Source organism: Cydia strobilella, chromosome 11 (assembly GCF_947568885.1).
Source record: "Cydia strobilella chromosome 11, ilCydStro3.1, whole genome shotgun sequence".
NCBI classification, from domain to species: domain Eukaryota; kingdom Metazoa; phylum Arthropoda; class Insecta; order Lepidoptera; family Tortricidae; genus Cydia; species Cydia strobilella.
The window spans coordinates 3,721,241-3,741,136 of NC_086051.1; the positions used below are offsets into that span (position 1 = coordinate 3,721,241).

Sequence of the window (19,896 nt, forward strand, 5' to 3'; positions counted from 1 at the left end):
AAATCATAAAAGGATGGAAGCAACTTACGCGATTTCCAACTTTCAGTAACAGTCTGACGACCAGTAAATATGCTGCTCATCTCAGCTTCTGTAAACAAACTAAGGCACCCACGTTTGAGAAACCGCAGCTCCTCTCCGGTCTCGCAGCAACTATCTTCATTCTCCTTGGTGTAAAGGACTGTAAACGTGTTTTAGATTTACAACATTAACAACAACATTTCCACGAAAATTCACACAACATAACATAAAAGTAATGCAAAATATCAGATAAGTATGTCAACTGTCATTTCACTTCAAATATTTTCCTTCACATTATTTCTTTGTTTTCCACCAGCAACAGCATGAGATTTCATCATTTTCTTAGGTTTAAAAACTCTTGACTCAAGGAATGTCAGGGATTTTCAATAACGGTAGTTTTTTTTGGGACCTTCAGTCCACCTTCATTTGGCAAATCGAAGCTTCCATGAGGAATTCCGTAGCGAATTCCATGTATATCCCACTTCTGATGTCGGAATCGTGGGCGTATCTTACTATCGGCAGCGCATCAGAACCTTCAATCGTGGATGACGAGGGCTTTCAATGAAATACGATATTCAACTCACAGTCTTTACTACACAAGACTGTTTACAAATCACAGCACGTTACATTTCTTATCCAAAGCAAACCAGTGGATTAGACCCAGGAACCGCCAACGTCGTCATCTCCTCCCGTTCGTGCTCATCAGCAGATTGATTGACAGCCTCACTTCAATTGTTCTGGATTCTATTGTTTAGGCAGCGCACTCTATGACGACTTGGCGGAACAACTGCGTCGAACGCCACTCAAGTGTACTGTAACACCCTAGTTTGCTCTATTTGTCAAAGATTGCGCGATAACGCCTATGAAAGGCAATAGATGGCACAATTCAGTCATTCTCCGACATATATATAATTAGTTGGAAAAAATTTATATGAAAACAAACATGAATAAACCTATACAAAATATTTCTTTACCTACGTGAACACTGAATGATTTAACTCTGGGTTGCGTTTGAATCCTGAAATCTAAAAAAACCCTTTTTCATAGAAAAAGGTCTAAACCCAAAATGGAGCAGAGTGGAGTGGAGGTAGTACACCTTTGGAGTACAATTAACAATTTACAAAAAAAAAGAAATTATTTATTTGGCGTAAAACATTATACATTGCGCAAGGATATAAGCCAACAATATTCTTACGTGTTAAGGGGCCCACTGACTATCAGTCCGCCGGACGATATCGGCCTGTCAGTTGTTCGGAACAGTCAAATTTTTGTTCTAACTGACAGGCCGATATCGTCCGGCGGACTGACAGTCAGTGGGCCCCTTTATAATTATATTTGTTTGATATTTAAAACAGTTAATACTTACTTGACTTTGACATTTAGGTAGGTATTATCTACATAATTTTAAAACATGAAACGAAGCTTTTAAATAGTTATTCGCGTTGGTTCTTCCCACTACCATCCATCACTGACACGGTTGACGTTGATAGTTTGTGCGGTCGATCGAGGACATTTTAAATAAATTACTAGCTAATGCTTCAAGGGATCTCGTCAGGTATTTTTTGTCAATAGCTAATGGTATCGATAACCAATGATGAGGCTTTCGCGAGTGCAGCCCTACGATCGGTGTTGGATATGGTCATATCACTATAGCGCGGTCTGTGTGCGTAGCCAACGTGTAGCGAACGAGATGCTTCTATCACTGTCGCACTAGTGGGGAAGAGTGATAGAGAGAGATGACTACGATACGCTACGGAGCGTTAACGATTGGCACATCCCTGGATTGGCAGATGAGCATAGCCCATTGTCGGCGTCGTAGTGGAGCTACCCAAGTTAGGTATGTCTGTTTTCCGTATTTTATTGAATTAAATGCTTTATTTGATGATGATTGGTATATTAGTTTGACAGTATATACATTCAGCGCCATAGACCACCTCAACTACTAAACGAAGCATCAACTCGAAATGTAGAACTCAGTTGCGTTTATAGGTAACGACTTCGTTTATTAGATTGCCCAATTAGAGATGAAAATTAGCAAAGAACGAAAAAATACCGTTCCCATACAAAATATACCGGTATCCGATCCCTGACGCAGCGTACTACTTAGGCGAACAACATCACGCGAACGCGAAGCGGTGCGGGGTAAATAAATCCTTTGTTACCCATAGAAGTATCCTACGTGGGCGATCTCGTTGCGAACGCGAACGCCGTGGGCCCGTCGCGCAGCGCCGCTTCGCTTCGCGTTCGCGAGTTGTTCGCTTACGTAAAGGGGCCCACTGATTACCAGTCCGTCGGACGATATCTGCCTGTCAGTTTTTCGGAACTGTCAAATTTTTGTTCTAACACACTGATATTGTCCGGCGAACTGATAATCAATGGCCCCCTTAAGACGCAGCGTAAGACAATCGAGGTCACCACACATAAGAGCTACCGTACAAGATTAGTATGGGTGCGCGATCGCTTATTTCACTTGCTCCCACAATTACTCGTATAAATTAAACGTATTTGCAAAACTTAAGCTTTAGGAGTGCACCTGGGATGTTATAGTTTCAAATGGTTTAGGATAAAATTCAGTTATGCTGCTCAAATCGTATAATTTTACAAGTAAAATTGTACCTTATGTGTGGTGCATTGATCGGAAACCGGTACTTTTTTCAAACCGTTTTCGTACATTGACCCCAAACAGTTATAATAGTGTTCTTGGTTTCATTAACCGGTATTCTAAACCGTTGAGGGAACAAACGTTTGTTCGCTGATTCCGTTCTCAAAGAACGGAATTAAACCGGTTTTTCTGAAAGGTTTATATGAAATAAACCGTTCTTCGAATAACGTTTTTGGTTTCGGTTACCGGTGTTTGAAATGGTTAGGGAGCGAACGGTTGAATTTCGTTCTCGGAAACGAAATAATAACAGTTTTCCGCAAGCCGCAGCCCCAACGCCAAAGTACCTATTTTCCAAGAATTAGAACAGCGCAAGCGGCGGCGGCCATTTCAAAGGACAAAACTTCTGGTCTTTGTAAACTTTGTAAACGCCTCATAATGCGGTGTCTGTGTAGTTTGTGTTCAGCAACGAAGCAAAACTGACATATATGTATAGACAAACTGTCGAGAACAAATTGTGTCCGCGAGGTGTCCGCCATTTTTTGCGTTTGACGTCTGTCACTAAGCTAAAGAATAAGCGCAGCTAGCCAGTAGCAATGAAGTGCATGCACTTCATTGAGGTGCGGAAACATTTTATTTTAAAGGCCGCCTCTAGTGTATACATATTACCTGAATGCGAAGCAACTATCGGCCCGATTCGAACTTTAAGATACGTCAAATATTAGGTCTAGATACGATATGGATTAGATGTGTCAGTGTCAAAGGTGACGTTTTTGTTTGAAGAAACGTCACTGTCGCTAATCGCGACACATAGTTGCTTCGCTTCTACAAAGTATTTTTACTACATGCAAAACTATGCAATCAGCTACGACGTAGCGCTACGCTCTGTACATACTTTGCAGTAAATAAGGTCATGATTTGACTTAAGCGTCACACGAACTTTACATACAAAACTTGTACTCCCTCTATTTTTAGCAATAAAAACTAGTAATACAAGGCAAGTAGTAATACAGAGTAATACAAGAGATATATATAGATATATTTCTAGACTCTTGAAAGAGTAGGTAGGTGTTATGACACTAAACTTTTTTTAAGTACATTTAACAAACTCACTGCCAGCGACCCGCTAGACAGGCTCTCTGTTCTTAGGCGCTTTCCGCTACATACGGTTTTTCCCGTGTTATCGGTTACGCTCGTAGCGCGTAGCTCGCATTTGCAGTGAACGTGTTGTATTAACCCTACGACCTCCGTCCCTCCGTGTTGATGCCCGAGACTGGTAAATAAATAAACTTGTAATGAGACGACAACGTAGTAGAATGAAAATATTTATTTGTAATAAATTAACAGTTAAACGAATGCGTTAGGGCGAGGCGTCCACACGGATGGCCGTGGTAGGTTGCCTACGTATGTACTGTCGCGGGTGCCGCGGTAGTACAGGGGAGAGCTCTGTCCGTCACGGGTGGCCGCGGTGGACTGAATGCCGGGCGCTGCGTCGGTCGGGTTTTATAGGGGCGCGGCGCGTGAGTGTGTGTGCCGTGTCGGCGTTCAGATGGCTGTGTGCGTGAGTTGTTTACTCACTCCCGGCGCGGGCGCGTTGCTAAGTATTCCGGCTACGGCAGCGGTCGAGTGAGGTCGTGCTCACAGTGCGCTCTTGCTTGATTGTTGTCATAGCTTGGTGATCTCTCAGACTTGCTCTGTCTCGCTCGCTCTCTGCTCCCCCTCGTGGTAATTTATCGCAAATTATCACAAGGACAGCCCCGGGTGTGTTAGCTCAGACTTTCTTAAGTCCCCAGTTGACCCGTGTGTCTCAGCCCCTCTGGAAATCCACGCTCGTAGTGGTCGCTCAGTGTTAAAACTGAGTGGGCTTGACGCCGATTGGCCGATACCCGTTAGTTAAGACTTTCTTAAGTCAGACCCGCGTGTCTCTGCCCGTTGAAAAGACCACGCTCGCAGTGGCCGTTTGTGGTGGATACTATAACAGTGCCAAACGAAGCCACGAACGGGGTGGATACCACCACGAAGCCCAATAACCTCAACCCAGTCCGATTCTCTCCCCTCGTGTAGGCACACATTTAGTGGACTGACACGGCGGACAAGTGCGTACCAACCCGACAACGACCCTAGACTCACATTCACAGCCCGGTACCCTAGTAGGCCTAGTTTGTAAGTACGTGCGGCGACCACATTAGGATGGAGGTGACAGCCGAGATTGCGGCGTTGCGGGAGCAAATGGAGGAGCTACGGGCCAGTCACGACCGCCAGTCGGTCGAGATAAGCAACCTGAAGTCTGAAAACGACCTCTTGCGTGCGGCTCTCGACAAGGCTGTTGTCGTGGCCGGCCCAGGCAAGGCCATCCGCCCCTCAATGCCGCCATCCGAAGCTGCGCACAGCCAGGCCCCTCTGGCCACCCCGGCAGACACCACGCCTGCCCCGGCCCCTCCGGCCATCATGGGACCGCCGCCGCCGCCGCCGGCGCCGACGGCCGCCATACCAGCCCCCCTGCCTCCGGCCCCTCAGGCCATCGCACCCACAAGCGTGGGCGCCCGTAGGAAGCCCCGTAAAAAGGCAGCCGCGCCTGTCTATGACTCCCCTCCGGCCCATAAGGCCCGCTCCCCCGCGGTTCCTAGCGTAAGGAAATCCCGCTCTCGCTCGCCAAAAGCGCGTGAAGAGCGGGCGTCTGATCGCGACCGCGGCTACTCCCATTCTCCTTTTACCCACATACTGACGGACCAGGAGAACCTAGACCTCATCTACTCCACCGACGACATGGACGACGACACTGACACCAACAAGGAGGAGTGGAAAAAGGTGGAACGCAGCCGTAAGGGCAAACGATCGCGGCCGAAGTCTCCAGCGGACTCGACGCCGGCGTCGAAGACGCCTCGGACTCCCTCCGTCACGGCACCCTCTGTGCAGGCCCCTCAGGCCCGTAGTGCCACTCTGGCAAATGGCGGAGGGTCTTCGGACTCAGAAGTAGATGCGGCGACCCCGCCGACTCCTGCCTCCAAGGCGCCCTCAGCGCCGGCCCCTCAGGCCCGTAGAGCCACTCTGGCTAATGGCGGCGGGTCTTCGGCACCAGGGGTCAGCCATAATAGGCTCGATTTCCTGGTTCTGGTGGACGTGCACAGATGGACCGCTGTTAGGGCTATGTTCCAACAGCGGGGCATCCCGGTGCACCACACCGAAATCCAAACCGAGCCCTATTACGGTCTCAAAATATGGGTTCAGGGATCCGATAACTACCGCGCCCTGGCCAGACTCCTAGAGGAACTTAGCGTGCAGTTCAACAGGCGACAGTTCCCCGAGGAGAAAGACCATAGGGCCGTCATCAGGAATGTCCCCAGGGACATCTCTGATGACGAGGTCAAAGCGGACCTCCAAAAACAAGGAGTCATCGTCAGGGAAGTCTGCCGCCTCCATCATAAGACTAGGGGCAAATATGATATCGTATTGGTGAAGACCGATCCGACCCCGGACACTCGTAAGGCTCTTCAAGCCATAAAACACTGCGTAGGAATTTCAGTTAGGGTAGAACCTCCTAACAAGAGGAACTACATCTCGCAGTGTCACAACTGCCAGAGGTACGGCCACAGCGCGCGTGGCTGTCGCTCTGCCCCCCGGTGCGTCAAGTGCGCTGGCGACCACGAGTCTCGCGGCTGCAAACGTCCGAAGGGTTGCAAGGACCCGGAAGGCAGGCGGGGTGCTGCAACTGTTTGGAGCGTAAACTCCCCCATGGGCATACTGCCAACTTCGGGGGCTGTCCTTGCGCTCCAAAACGTAGAAACACCGCTGGCAAACCGCAGTCCACGCAACCAAGCGGGCGCAAGCAGGAAGCGAGACAGGTGACTCTCCAGTCCGCTTACGCACAAGCTCCACAAGCCCCTCCGGCCGTAGGGTTAGGCACTCCGCGTAGGACCCCGCCGCCCTCAGCGGCCGCAGCCCCCCGCCCGGCGCCTTCAGCGCCCTGGTCCCAGAGGGACCCCCGATCAGTCCGGGGTGCTCCCGCCAGTCAAGCAGGCCGGCCTGCTCAAGGCCCCCACTCAGGTGTCGATCCACGCATCGGAGCCCTCTCTCCTCTGGAGCGAAGGGAATACGAAGCGCTGATCGACATCGCACTGTCCAAAATAATCGCCGCTAGGTCCGGCAGTCAGAACGGTCAACACCAATATGAATCATAGTTCCCTTAAGCTTAAACCCAGTTCGCTTACCATTGGCATCTACAATGCCAATGGCCTGAGCCGAATGAAGGATGAGGTGACTCTCTTCCTGCGCGATCATTCCGTAGACATTTTACTAGTTCAGGAGACATTCTTCAAACCGTTTATGAGAAGTTTTCGAGTCCCTGGGTTCACTCAGATTAGGAACGATAGGGTGGATAGGCCACTCGGGGGCACGTGCATTTTCTATAAAAGTAGTTTACATTGCATAAGTCTCGACCCCCCGCCACTGACTAACATGGAAGTGTCGGTCTGCCGCATATCGATGGAAGGTCATCCCCCAATATCGATTGCGTCAACCTACCTTTCACCACAACGCGACATACTTCAGACTGACCTTGATAGGCTCGCCTCCTTAGGTCCTTCGGTCATCGTGGCCGGAGACCTAAACAGTAAGCATGTTCAATGGGGATGCGTGGCATCCAACCCCAACGGCATCCGACTCAATCGTCTCTTGCTCGAAAGCATCCCTTTCGATCTCCTCACTCCCCTTGAACCCACTCACTATCCCCATAACGTAGAACACCGACCCGACATACTTGACATAGCACTCCTAAAGAACGTAGGGTTAACCCTGCGTTCTATAGAAGTGGTACACGAACTAAACTCCGATCACAGGCCGGTCCTTTTGAGACTCGGGCCGCACCCTAATCATGCACCTCCTACCAGGACAGTTGTGGACTGGGATCAGGTAGCGCGTGGTCTCCTAAAGACAGATTCTCCCCTGTTAAGAGCCATCCCCGACAACATTACCACAACTCAACAGACAGACGAAGCGATCGACCTTTTCACCAACTACCTCAACGCTGTAAAAAGCGAGGCCTCAAGGGAGGTGTCGGCCGAGGACATCCAACGCCGCCCTCTGCCTAGGGAGCTGAGAGAGTTGGTGACTAGGAAAAATCGTGCTATCAGGACTTACTCTAACTGGCCTTCCCCCGAAAACCGCCAAATCCTGAAGGACTTGTGCCGCGAGTCCAAGCAGCGAATTGCCGAATTTCGGGAGAACTCGTTCAGGGATCTGATGGGTGAGATAAAGCCTAGTCATCTGGCGTACTGGAAACTAGCTAGATCTCTCAAATCAGATGCCGTTTGGTCTACTCCCCCCTTGGATCGCCCGGATCACCCGACCCCCGCGTTCGAGGACGACGAGAAAGCCGAATGCCTTGCGAGTAGCTTAGAGTCCCAATGTACGCCCAGCCTCCTGCCTGCCGATGAAGCCCACGTCGAGAGGGTGAATTCCGAGGTGGACAGGAGATCGCGTCTCCCAGTAACTTCACCTTTCGTTCCGGTGTCGGTTGAGGAAGTCAGCTCCCGCGTAAGGTATCTGCGTGTTCGGAAGTCTCCGGGTGCGGATGGCATTTCCAACCGCATGCTGAGACTTTTGCCCGCGCATCTACTGCTCGTTTTGGTCGGCATCTTCAATGCCGCCCTGACCAATTGTCACTTTCCAGCCGCGTGGAAACGTGCAACGGTCATCGGAATTCCGAAACCGGGTAAACCCCGTACGTCTGCGTCCTCTTACAGGCCGATTAGCTTACTTAGTTCCGTCGCGAAGCTATTCGAGCGAATCCTTCTTACTAGGATTCTTAACTTCACGGTCGCAAATTCAATCGTCATTGACGAACAGTTCGGGTTCCGCGCAGGGCACTCGTGTGTCCAGCAGGTGCACCGCCTCACGGAGCACATCTTAGACGGCTTCTCACGGCTAAGTGGGGTAAAGACTGGTGCGATCTTTCTTGACGTAGCAAAAGCCTTCGACAAGGTCTGGCATAACGGGCTGATATACAAGTTATATCAGATCGGAATGCCGGATAGACTCGTACTCATAATACGAGATTTCCTTACGGACAGAAGCTTTTGCTACAGATTGGAGGGAACGCTATCAGCCCCACACCCCATTAGGGCAGGAGTCCCGCAAGGCTCCGTCCTCTCTCCTACGCTTTATTCGTTGTTCACAAATGACATTCCAAGACACCCGATGGTGCAACTTGGTCTGTTTGCTGATGACACCGCGCTTTTCACGTCTCACGTTCGTCGCGACCTTATCCGGAAATACCTCCAAGAGGCAATCATCGACCTCGGTCAATGGTTTCGTCTTTGGCGTATTGAAGTCAATCCGGATAAGAGCGCGGCTATTATATTCCACCCTACTTTCACCGCGCCGGTCGAAAGGAAGGTGGAACCGGTACGGCTATTTGACCAACCCATCCCGTGGGTGAACGAGGTCAAATATCTCGGCGTCACACTCGACCGTCGGCTGACTTTCCGAAACCACATCCGTAGGGTACGTAACAGAGCGCTGTTCGTATTAGGAAGGCTCGGGTCGATGATTAACAAGTTTAGCAAAATGTCACTTAGAAATAAGCTGACCCTTTACAAGACTTGTGTTCGTCCAATCATGACATACTCAAGTGTGGCATTCTCACACGTGAGTATGTCAAGTCTCAAGCCGCTTCAGGTCGTTCAAAATCGTTTCCTCCGTAGGGCGACTGGTGCCCCGTGGTACCAGACGAACCTCAGTTTGCACCGTGACTCGGGGCTTAACTCCATTTACGGTTTCTTTAAGCAGACTTCGCGGCGTTACTTTGATAACGCTCCGCACCATAGAAATCCGTTAGTTAGGAAGGCTGCGAACTACGTTCCCACTCCTCCACCTCCCCCCTCTGAAGTAACCCGATCCACACTGATTAGGGGACGCTCGGTCCGTCGTCCCAGGCACACACTCACGGATCCGGACGACGCAATCTCAGCGTCCATCGCTAGGATGGCCGCTGAGCGTGCGGCGTCCATCGCGGACACAACGCGTACACAAAGGCTTGCCCGCCGGCGGGGACGTCCACCACGCGACCACATCGACACATTCAGTCCGTTATCAACCCGGTACCGCCGCGTACCGGTTAGCATCATTCCGACAGTCGTCGGGCCTAGCTGAGTTTCTTGCTGGAGTCTTCTCGGCTAGGCTAGGTTGTAGCGAACCAGCGTCAAAACTCCCATTAGCTCGATTCCCTTTTACACCCTCAGATCAGGTTGAGACCGCTCAACCGATCTGCGCTGGAGCGAAAACTCTTTAGGAGTATTCCAGCGTAGCAAAAACCGTCTCGTGTGATGCGGAAGGGTCCTGGATTTTCCCCAGGCTACCATCCCCCCACACAGTCCTACCGCTCTACTTGCCCCCCCTGCAATAGAGCCCAAGTCAGGTTCAAAAAAAAAAAAAAAAGGGCGCGTTGCTAGGGTCTTAGGTACTACAAACTTGTATTTTAACCAACATTATTTGGTAAGTTTTAAAAATACGTGTGTGTTTCTTAGACAAGTTATACCATCAAAATTATTTTTTGATACACAAGTTATTGCCGAGTGTTGTTTCTCTCCTTTGCTAGACATTATTAAGTACTCCTCGAGATCAAATAAGCCTAAACATAATGTAGTAACGATTTTCCATCGAAGAGTTCCTTTAGATAGATCAGCTCGATATTATCGCAATTTCATCGGAATTACGCAAGTATGCCAAGTTTCATCTTAATCAGACACCGGTCCGGGAAGTTACAAGATTTGAAGCATAAATATAGAAATAAATATACCTATACAAATATAGGCAGTAAAGCTACATAAAAGCGTGTAATAATAAAAATAGCATAAATAGTTGAAGGTTATATAAAGGTATCCGACCTGTACAGTACCTAAAGGCCTATGATTTATAATATTTACTAGATTACAAACCAAATTACCCAAATATTCAGCTCTTCATCGTCATGAGGTGATTTTGTGGGTATTTTCTACCACAATACGACCACAAATCACCGTTATCGCTCCAAAGTGCGGTGTGATCCAATCCAATAAATATCTTTATTTATTGCCAATTTCCACTTGATTTGGCAATATGGACCCAATACCCTTTTATATTCGTACAGCGGCCAGTTTAATTTACTCCAATTGATTCGAGGATTATTTATATTTTCAGTTAATTTTGAGATTATTGCAGGCTGTAATGTAAAAATACAGATTGTGAAATAAATCAAATACAATTTATGATTCACAACGGCGGGACTTAATCGCGTAAAATAAGTTTTAAATTTACGCGATTAAGTCCCGCCGTTGTGAATAATAATTAAATCAGTGTGTAAATCAAATACAATATTTAGCGAATGATCCACACTGCTTTATTAGCTAGTATTTGTGTGGATCAACTATTTCTTGTCGTGGCGTTTAATTTGCTTTTTTATTGATCCGTAAACTTTGCTCTGATTTAACAGGTTAACTTGTCTACTAATTACGACATCATAATAATACGTATTGTTTTCCTCGATTTGGTGTGGTGAAATTTTTTGTGTTTCACTCGGTAGCAAAGTTTGTCCCGACACGGTCAACATTCCACTTTAAATTACAATTCAGTTTTGAAAATTTTCGCTTGCTCGGGTATCAATATTAGTACGAGGAGTTAAACAACCACTTTACCCCCTTGTAAAACAAAATAAGTAGGTACCTACCAATAGTTTGTAGACTAGTTAATTAAAATTAAATCGCGCCAATATACGTGAGCCATTGTTAAATACGTTTGCATTGGATGCCGTTTGGCACTGAAAACAAAAGAACGATGTTCCTTTATAGGATACCCCTTCAATATTCAATTTAATTAAAACCCTATTGTATATGCGATAAAGCGCCAATTTGAATGCTTCGAAAAAGAACTGATGTTAACCCTTTAGTTTATTTTAGCCAGTAAATTTTCATTGCAATTGCAAATTAGCTGTGTACAAACGCGTCCGCTTCAATCGGTTTCCGATGTACTGAAATTGAACTTTTCTAGGGAATATATTTTGACGGTTTTTTTTGCGTTGGTCCGTTGTCCAGGGGACAATATAGTAGGTATAGTGTGTTAGACTAAATGTTGTAACACGTTCTACTTACATCTTTAGTAGATAGCTTATTATGGAACTGGCTAATGACTACAGTCAAAGGCATTAACAAGTAGGTGTCAAGAAAATGAAGAGCAAGAGCAAGACAAGAGTTTCTTCAAGGCAAGAGTTAATAGGTATCTCATCGGTAAGCGTGCTCCACATCAGGTGGGATCGTGGTCAAACGCCTGCCTATTCATCATAAAAAAAAAAGTTGTGTCACCCATTTTATTACTTAGGGCGTAAGAATGTCCCTGAATTACTCTTTTGTATTTAATATGAATTTCTCACAGAAGCGTCTTTGATCATGAGAACTTTGACCGTAAGTTCCCGCTCGGTGTTCCATGATCTGATGACATGCAATCTTGAACCGGGCGGAAAGTTGGCGATTTATGTGCTGTTCGGAACATTCTCTGCATTTTAGCTTAGTTGGATTGGTTTATGTTTAAATAAGGTGTTAAAATGTTCCTAAACCTGGCGATTAAGCCTAGAAAGTATAAGTCACGTTTTCAGGTATTTAGTAAAGAAAAAACATCAATCGTCAACAGGGAATAATAATAAGCCTATAAGCCGCATTGGACTAACGAAGCGACTAAAACCTGAAGCCTTTTATGATATAAAGTCCAGCAGTGGGACGTACTGTACATAATTATATAAGCTGGTGGTTACGTCAATAACGAAACATTAAAATGTTGTTTACGAAAATAAGTACATGTCCTTCACAATTTTATTAATACTAAGGTGCATAATTGAAGCGAAATGGTTTATCACATAAAAGTTTCACCCACTCAAAGCTTTATTAAAAATATACTGTTCCATTAATAAAACTCAATCTGTCTTTATCACTTCATCTATAAGCGAAGTTCAAAGCCTTTCAGCTGCAGAGCTCCCTTTGAACTCCATTAGGCACGGCGTCCACTGCCATCAGTTTTAATTGACTGCCTCTTAGCTCTCAATTACTTGAATCTAGTGTGCATGTAATTGTGAATTAGGATTCAGGCAATGCACAATCTGTTTAATACGATGCTGTTTGATATATACAAGATATAATGATTTTAATTCCAGATTAGCCTATACATATTAAATGTGCCCGTACTTTATTCTATAGGTAATAAATATGTAATAATGTTAATAACGATGTAGAGGTCATATTTGGAACTAGAAATGTGACGTTCTCAATCAATAGGTATCACATTGTCACTTGCCACAAGGACGCTCTGCTTATTCGTATAAAGATACAAGCACATTTCGTCTTTATGGTAAGCGACAAAGTGGTACCTATTGATTGAGAACGTCACAAATATCTCGCATGCTATATAACTTCATGTTGTCCTCATTCCTCATTAAGTCCCAGAATTTTCGGTCATGACCGCAAAAATGAAGAGGCCGCTACCGCAAGCCGCAGTATTCGGGTAAAGGCTAAATTGATGAACTGATTATTTGTTATGCCATATAATAAATAGAATAATTCCTTTGTCGGGACTAGTTTTGTGAGACAAGAGATGGATATCCCATTATGTTATGTCTGCGTAGTGATTAACTTTGAATTGACTGATCATCACACGTTCAATATCCTCTCAATTTTTGGACTTTTGTGACATTTAATTTCTAGAATGTTCCGTTTGTTCACAGGAAAACCAGTGCATGCGCATCAAGATCCTGGGAGACTGTTACTACTGCGTGTCTGGTCTACCTGTGTCTCGTCCCAACCACGCATACAACTGTGTCAACATGGGTTTACAGATGATCGATGCTATTAGGTACCTATTGTGCCGCCATTTCGAGTCTTTATCATTTTATAATGCGGCGAAAAGCTTGGGGTTCAAGACAGTGCAGATTTGGTCAGACCATCTTGTTAAAATAGGACAAGCACAGGTCATCAATTTTGCTAGGGGTAAAGGAGGATGCAGATGGCATAATATAATAAGACAGAAGTTTATACTAAACCAGGGGAATCACAACTCTCATCAACGACGAAAACGACGGAAGGAAGAAAAGGTATGCTTATTGTAGAACCAGTGCAGCTAGAGTTTAAGCCGGACTTATCTTAATAAAGCCTAATAATTGATGCGGAACATGGAAGATACAAAGAAAATAGTAAAACCAGGATCAATGCATGTGAGAAAATTCGCACTTTATTCGCCCGTTCCTGACTTGGCGGTAAGAAATTAGAGAGACTAATGCAAGGATACTCCTGGCTGGAGGAAGGCTACCCCTGCACAACCGCATCAATAATTAAAAATACTGCATATTGCACCCATACCGATGATACCGCTGTGACAGTAAGGGCCTAAAATGACTTCTTTTTCGACAGATTCGTCCGCGAAGCGACCGGTTTCAACGTAGACATGCGCATTGGCATACACACCGGCAACGTGCTGTGCGGCGTGCTGGGCTTGCGCAAGTGGCAGTTCGACGTGTGGAGCGATGACGTCACACTCGCCAACCACATGGAGTCCGGTGGGATTGCGGGGTGAGCTTATAATACTGGAATTATGGCATATACACCGGCAATGTGCTATGCGGCATGCTAGGCCTGCGGTGGCAGTTCGACGTGTGGAGCGATGACGTCACGCTCGCCAACCACATGGATTCCGGCTTGATCGCGGGGTGAGTTTATATCAATATTAAAATTAATACTCGTAAGTAAAATACACGTACAAACGAAAGTAACATTTTAAGTATTTAAAATTATTGTCCAAAACTCTGTTCTATTGGCGGCGGGAAAACGATGTCGTGTTATTCTTCATACCTACTTACCGTATGTGACCAAGTTATATAATCTGAATTTTTTTTTTTTTTTTTTAATTAATCTGAATTGATTATGTATATGTAGTTGTCTATTTATTCAAATGTTGGCGAGTACTTTTTCTAAGATAAGACACAGGCTCATCGCTACTTGTTTCTCGCTTATCGCCGCTGATTGAGCAGTTGCCTTTTTTCCGAATTTTGAAGAAACAGTTAACTGCATGATCCAAATACCCAATATAAAAGTTGACGAATATATTTCGACGCGTATGTAAGTCTACACGGTGATTAAACTTTTCAAACGCTCGCTACTCGTAGGTATTCGTGGTTTAATAAAAAAAACATCAATGTGAGGATTATAATAATTCAATTAAACAAAACAAATGCAATCAACAATCCATTTGGATTTGCTGGGTATATTCCCCAGAGCAGGAATGGTCTAAGTCTCCGGGAACCTGTACTGCATTCTCGATTTCAGGTACATAGAAATAAGAACTTAAATGGCGTGTGTGTACTATAAAATTGATTGTTTTTTATTCACATTCAGTTTTTACCTCATGCGGCAAAAGTGTGTTTCGGTGTTAAGCAACACACCTTTGTACCTAAAAGGATTATGTGATGGATAACATAAACGCGATTCTTCCTATTTGTGATTCCCATACAATATGGATTCCACACAACTGCAGTTTACTACATTCGGAATTCTACACAGTCGATATTTATGGGAATCGTATTGTATGGGAATCGCGAATAGGAAGAATCGCGTTTGTGTTATCCGTCGCATAATCAAATTAAATATTATAAATTTTTCGGATTTTCCTCAATATGAGAGAATATTAAGTATATCACAACAAAACGTCACATTTATATTATGGATTTAATTATACTCTTTACTACCATCATAAAATAAAACAAGTGGTTAATAACAAATAGGTAGGAGTAGAGCCTAAAATCCCTTTTATAGTCAAATGAAGTATCAGAACACGTGAAAATAAAACATCACACATTGAAATTCGAGACACCCATTGTACTAAAAAGGGTGCGAAAACAAGGACGTTTAAAATACATAAATATGTGAGATACATATTCATAAAATTCCATAAACAACCTTTTCAGCCAGTAATATAAATTTAGATAAACAAATACCATAACAAAAGATGTAAAACAAGCTCTGTTGGAAAAAATATCATTATATGAAATTCCATCACACGTTTTAAAACTTAAATATAACATAAAACAGAAGCACCTTTTACTTGCTGTCCAGTAATTAGTTTTTTTTCCGACAGGATGCGTTCAGGGAAAAGCTTTTACGGTTAATGCACTCGGGAGAAAAGTTTGCTTTTCGCTTTAGGATGGGAAAATGCAGTTATGTTACGTAAAAACAAAAAAGTCGTATATTTTTCATATTCTGTCTGTATTTGATTATTGTCACTATTGTCAAACCCCATTTAAGACCTAAAATCTGTTTTTGCAGTCACATTATTTAGCCTTAAACATTTTTTCTCCGTTAATTTAAGTCAATTTGTATTGCATAGCCTTCGTGTAGAGTAGTATAATTGTCGATCTACTGATGTCTATTTTATTGAAATCCGTTCAATAGTTTAGGCGCGAGAAGAAAAAATATGATTTAATATTCGGCGTCCTCTCAAGGCGGCTGTATTGATTTTTATTAATAAAACATGGTTGTGAAGGGCAAGGTACCGATATGTCATTTTAAAAAAATCGTCCAGTATCCGCTATGAGCTACAGGTTGTACTGAATCATCTGGACTTAAACCCATAACCCTACTTTCTGGTTAAGTCGCAGTCGAGTAAAATGTTGGTATTGGGGTAGCACGTGTACAAATGTATAGACAACAGTGGAATTCATATTCCGCCAAATATGCTATTAAGAAAATATCCCCTGAAATGGTATAAGCGCTAAATCTGGATTCAGCAAGTATTTTCTACAACAAGATGTATTTTTAACGCAAAGATATCTAGGAGTTTTTGTGTAGAATTTAATGCGTAGAATTGACTTTTAAATGATAAATATACAATAACGTTTATTTGGATTTGATTTGGTTTCATTTTGTTTGATGTTTTACAGTTTGGTATTTTTCTTGCGTTGGTGTGGTGAAAAATGTTGTGTTTCACTCGGTGGAAACTTTCTTTTAACCCTCGTGCCTTGAAACTCTCGCAACGATCAAGATTCCGCTTTTCGAATCACTCGCTACGCTTGTCATTCAATTTTAGCACGAGCGGTTAACAACTTTGCCCCCTTATAAAACAAATAACTATTAAATAACTCCATCTAAAACTCCCTTAAAAGAAAACTGTTCCAAGACGATGACTTCTTCACTAATTCAAATTGATGAGAATCGATCCTTTTTTCAGTGACTCGAAGAATTTGATAAGAATAACTTTTCTTCCCTTTTGCTAAAGGAAAAATGAAGATTTCCCAAGGAAAATGACACTCCGAGGTACAAGGCGATTTTTTTTGATTTGATGGACCTTTTTTATCGACTTCTAACAGATACAATAGATATCATTCTATCATATGTTTTTAATGACGTATTCGTTTACCATTTCCTGGCAATATGTCTTATATATTCCTAACTAGCGACCCGCCTCGGCTTCGCATGGGTGCAATGCTGATGTATTATACATATAAACCTTCCCCTTGAATCAATATTTATCATGGATCGTTACCGGTATAACTTAAAATCAAAATATCACGTAGCATTTGAAATATTTCTTTGATATTGTAGAATGGTATTTAGGTAAGGACAATGAGTTATCAGATTACCTAAATGAAATTAAAAAAATATACATATACAACCGAGATACCGAAATTTAATACCGGTTAATTTGTATGAGAAATATATCGGTATTCGATCCTCGTTATCTATTTAAATAAAACCGCATCAAAATCCGTTGCGTAGTTTTAAAGATCTAAGCATACATATGGACAGACAGACAGCAAGAAGCGACTTTGTTATATTTTAGTGATAAGTTAATGTAAGTAAATACATTTTAGCGATAATTATGTGCTTGGTTGCTAAGTTACTACCTACTACTTTATTACCGTGTGAGAATATTGTAAAACTTTCTTTCATAAACAACAAGTAACAACCAACTTAAAGTTTTTAGACAGTATAGAAGAGAGTTAAGGTTTGGGATATTTGAAAGCGGATTTAAACTTTCACGGTTTTTACTCATTATTATTCACAACGGCGGGACTTAATCGCGTAAAATAAGTTTTAAATTCATCGACGTTTCGAGGACGGCGTTGTCCCCGTGGACTTATTTTACGCGATTTAGTCCCGCCGTTGTGAATAATAATTTAAAAGCTTTTTGGTAATTTGAAATTGATATTAATGGAAAAATCAAAAATGGAGTTAGTAAAATATTAAATGATAGTCCTTAAATAGACCCCTGTGGCCTGTAGCATTGTTAAGAGAATGTTAGCAGTATTTTTGGGCTAAGAGAGAATGCTAGCAGTATTTTCGGGCTAAGCGAGAATGCTAGCAGTATTTTCGGGCTAAGCGAGAATGCTAGCAGTATTTTCGTACTAAGATCTCGTTGAGCGAGCTTGCCAGCTCTTTTGTCCCCGGTGACTTCGGACTTGTGCTGCAGCACCGGTATCATGGTCGTGTTTTTGTCACTTGTCATATCATGCGTCACTTTCGCACTTACGTACTTGTTAGAGCGTGACAGGTATGGTGACAAATGATAGACAGCCGTCCATCTTAGCCCCGCTGGACCCCAGAGCCGAGTACTAAGTAGAAATACATATTTAATATTTTGCGTATTGTTGTCTTTTCAGTCGAGTACACATAACAAAGGCCACGCAGCAGCAGCTGGGTGGGCGTTTTGAGGTAGAGCCGGGCGATGGAGCTTCAAGAGAGGGCTACTTGGCCGACCACAAAGTGGAGACCTTCCTGATTATACCCCCGAAGGTAAAACGTTTTAGCTGAGTCCACAACATAAAGTAAAGACTAATGATACATCTATGTTGTGACGTGGAGCTGGAAAATGAAAACTACATTACACACATACATACATACATTATACATACTAACGGGTGGTGTCTCAATGATCGCGCCTAGAATGCGACTGCAGAAGAGAACTGTAGTGGGGCCTTTTCTAAAATAAAATATTGAAAACCTGATTCTCACAGATCCTGGTGTTTTTGGGTTCTTTCAACTCAGAATCACTAGCATATTCAATCCTGATGATAAAAAAAGTGTCCCAAAAATTTGTATGAAAATGGTTTTTTTTTTATGGTAGGAGTTTAGAGTAATATTAGCTCTATCATATCCATGTGATGACGCCGGGATGTCCCGAAGGGGCATCCCGGGGGAAAAGAATGAGTTGCCTGCGTCCTGAAGGGACGCAGGTCTTTACCTCCGTAGAGGGTGTTAGATTATGTCTACGTAAGTCAGTCAGTGATTTGAATTTATTTTAGTCGATTTGTCTATTGGTTTGTCAGTGAGTTACACGAGAGGGAGAGAGAGAGAGAGCGAGCATTGGGCGCGATGGGGTCAGAAGTCTTGGTCGGTGCCTTGTATTCGCTTGGGCGACCGCCGCCGCAGCCAGCTCTTGAGCCGTTATGATACCAGCTGCAATAGATAAGGTTACACCCACTCTTGGTTCTGATTTTAAACGTTGTGATATGTTATATAAATTCTGTAGTACTGTTGTCATTTCTATGTCCGTTAAGTTAGTGATGTCTACTTTAAAAAGTGAGTGAGGAGGATAAGTTTCTCTATTCCGTCACGCACATACAAGTGAAAAAAAAATTCACACTAAAACGTAACGTAATGGAATGGACATTTTGGAACATCTTTTTTTAATGGCAGGATGAAGAATGCTGTCGATTCTGAGTAGAATAAGCCCAAGAATATCCAGATTTGAAAGATACAGGTTTTCAATATTTATTTTAGAAAACGCCCAGTGACGGCTGATCGCCTTAATGCGAATAGTATGGTGTAAAATACTCTGCTTATCCTATACTGATTCGCAGCGGCAGGTATGGAGATACCCTCGATAAAAGTTCAAGATAACTCAAGTGTAGATAATTTTCAGTAAAAGTTCACGGCGATAAATAAAGTGTTGGTCATAAACAACAACCATACGTATTTAATCTTGAACTTCTGCAATAACCGACATTTCTAAATATTTTTTATACCAACAATTTGACGTATTCGAATAACAATTAAATTTATTCTAAGCTAGCATCGTTCGCAGACGTTTAAAAATAATTTAGAATGGGTAGCACATCGTAACTGGTGAATTTCCAATATGACTTGGAACTCCGGTGACTTTAAGAAGTGTAACGCTCTTACGTAGATATCGCTAGGGTCCCCTAGATCCATATAGTTGGAAAATTTGCTGACTATGGATAAGGTCTTGGTGGCTCAGTTGGCAGAGCGCTGGAG

At 43.7% G+C, this 19,896-nt stretch overlaps 1 protein-coding gene across 2 annotated transcripts in view; it reads left to right on the forward strand.

Moving 5' to 3' along the window:
* The window catches only part of LOC134745356 (adenylate cyclase type 2-like), a 171,194-nt gene that overhangs the window by 130,901 nt on the left and 20,397 nt on the right, over positions 1-19,896 (forward strand). For both annotated transcript variants that reach the window (XM_063679381.1, XM_063679382.1), the window contains exons 6-8: positions 13,359-13,486; positions 14,041-14,199; positions 18,282-18,414. In XM_063679381.1, coding sequence (XP_063535451.1) covers positions 13,359-13,486; positions 14,041-14,199; positions 18,282-18,414 — 420 coding nt within the window. The remainder of the gene's footprint in view (positions 1-13,358; positions 13,487-14,040; positions 14,200-18,281; positions 18,415-19,896) is intronic.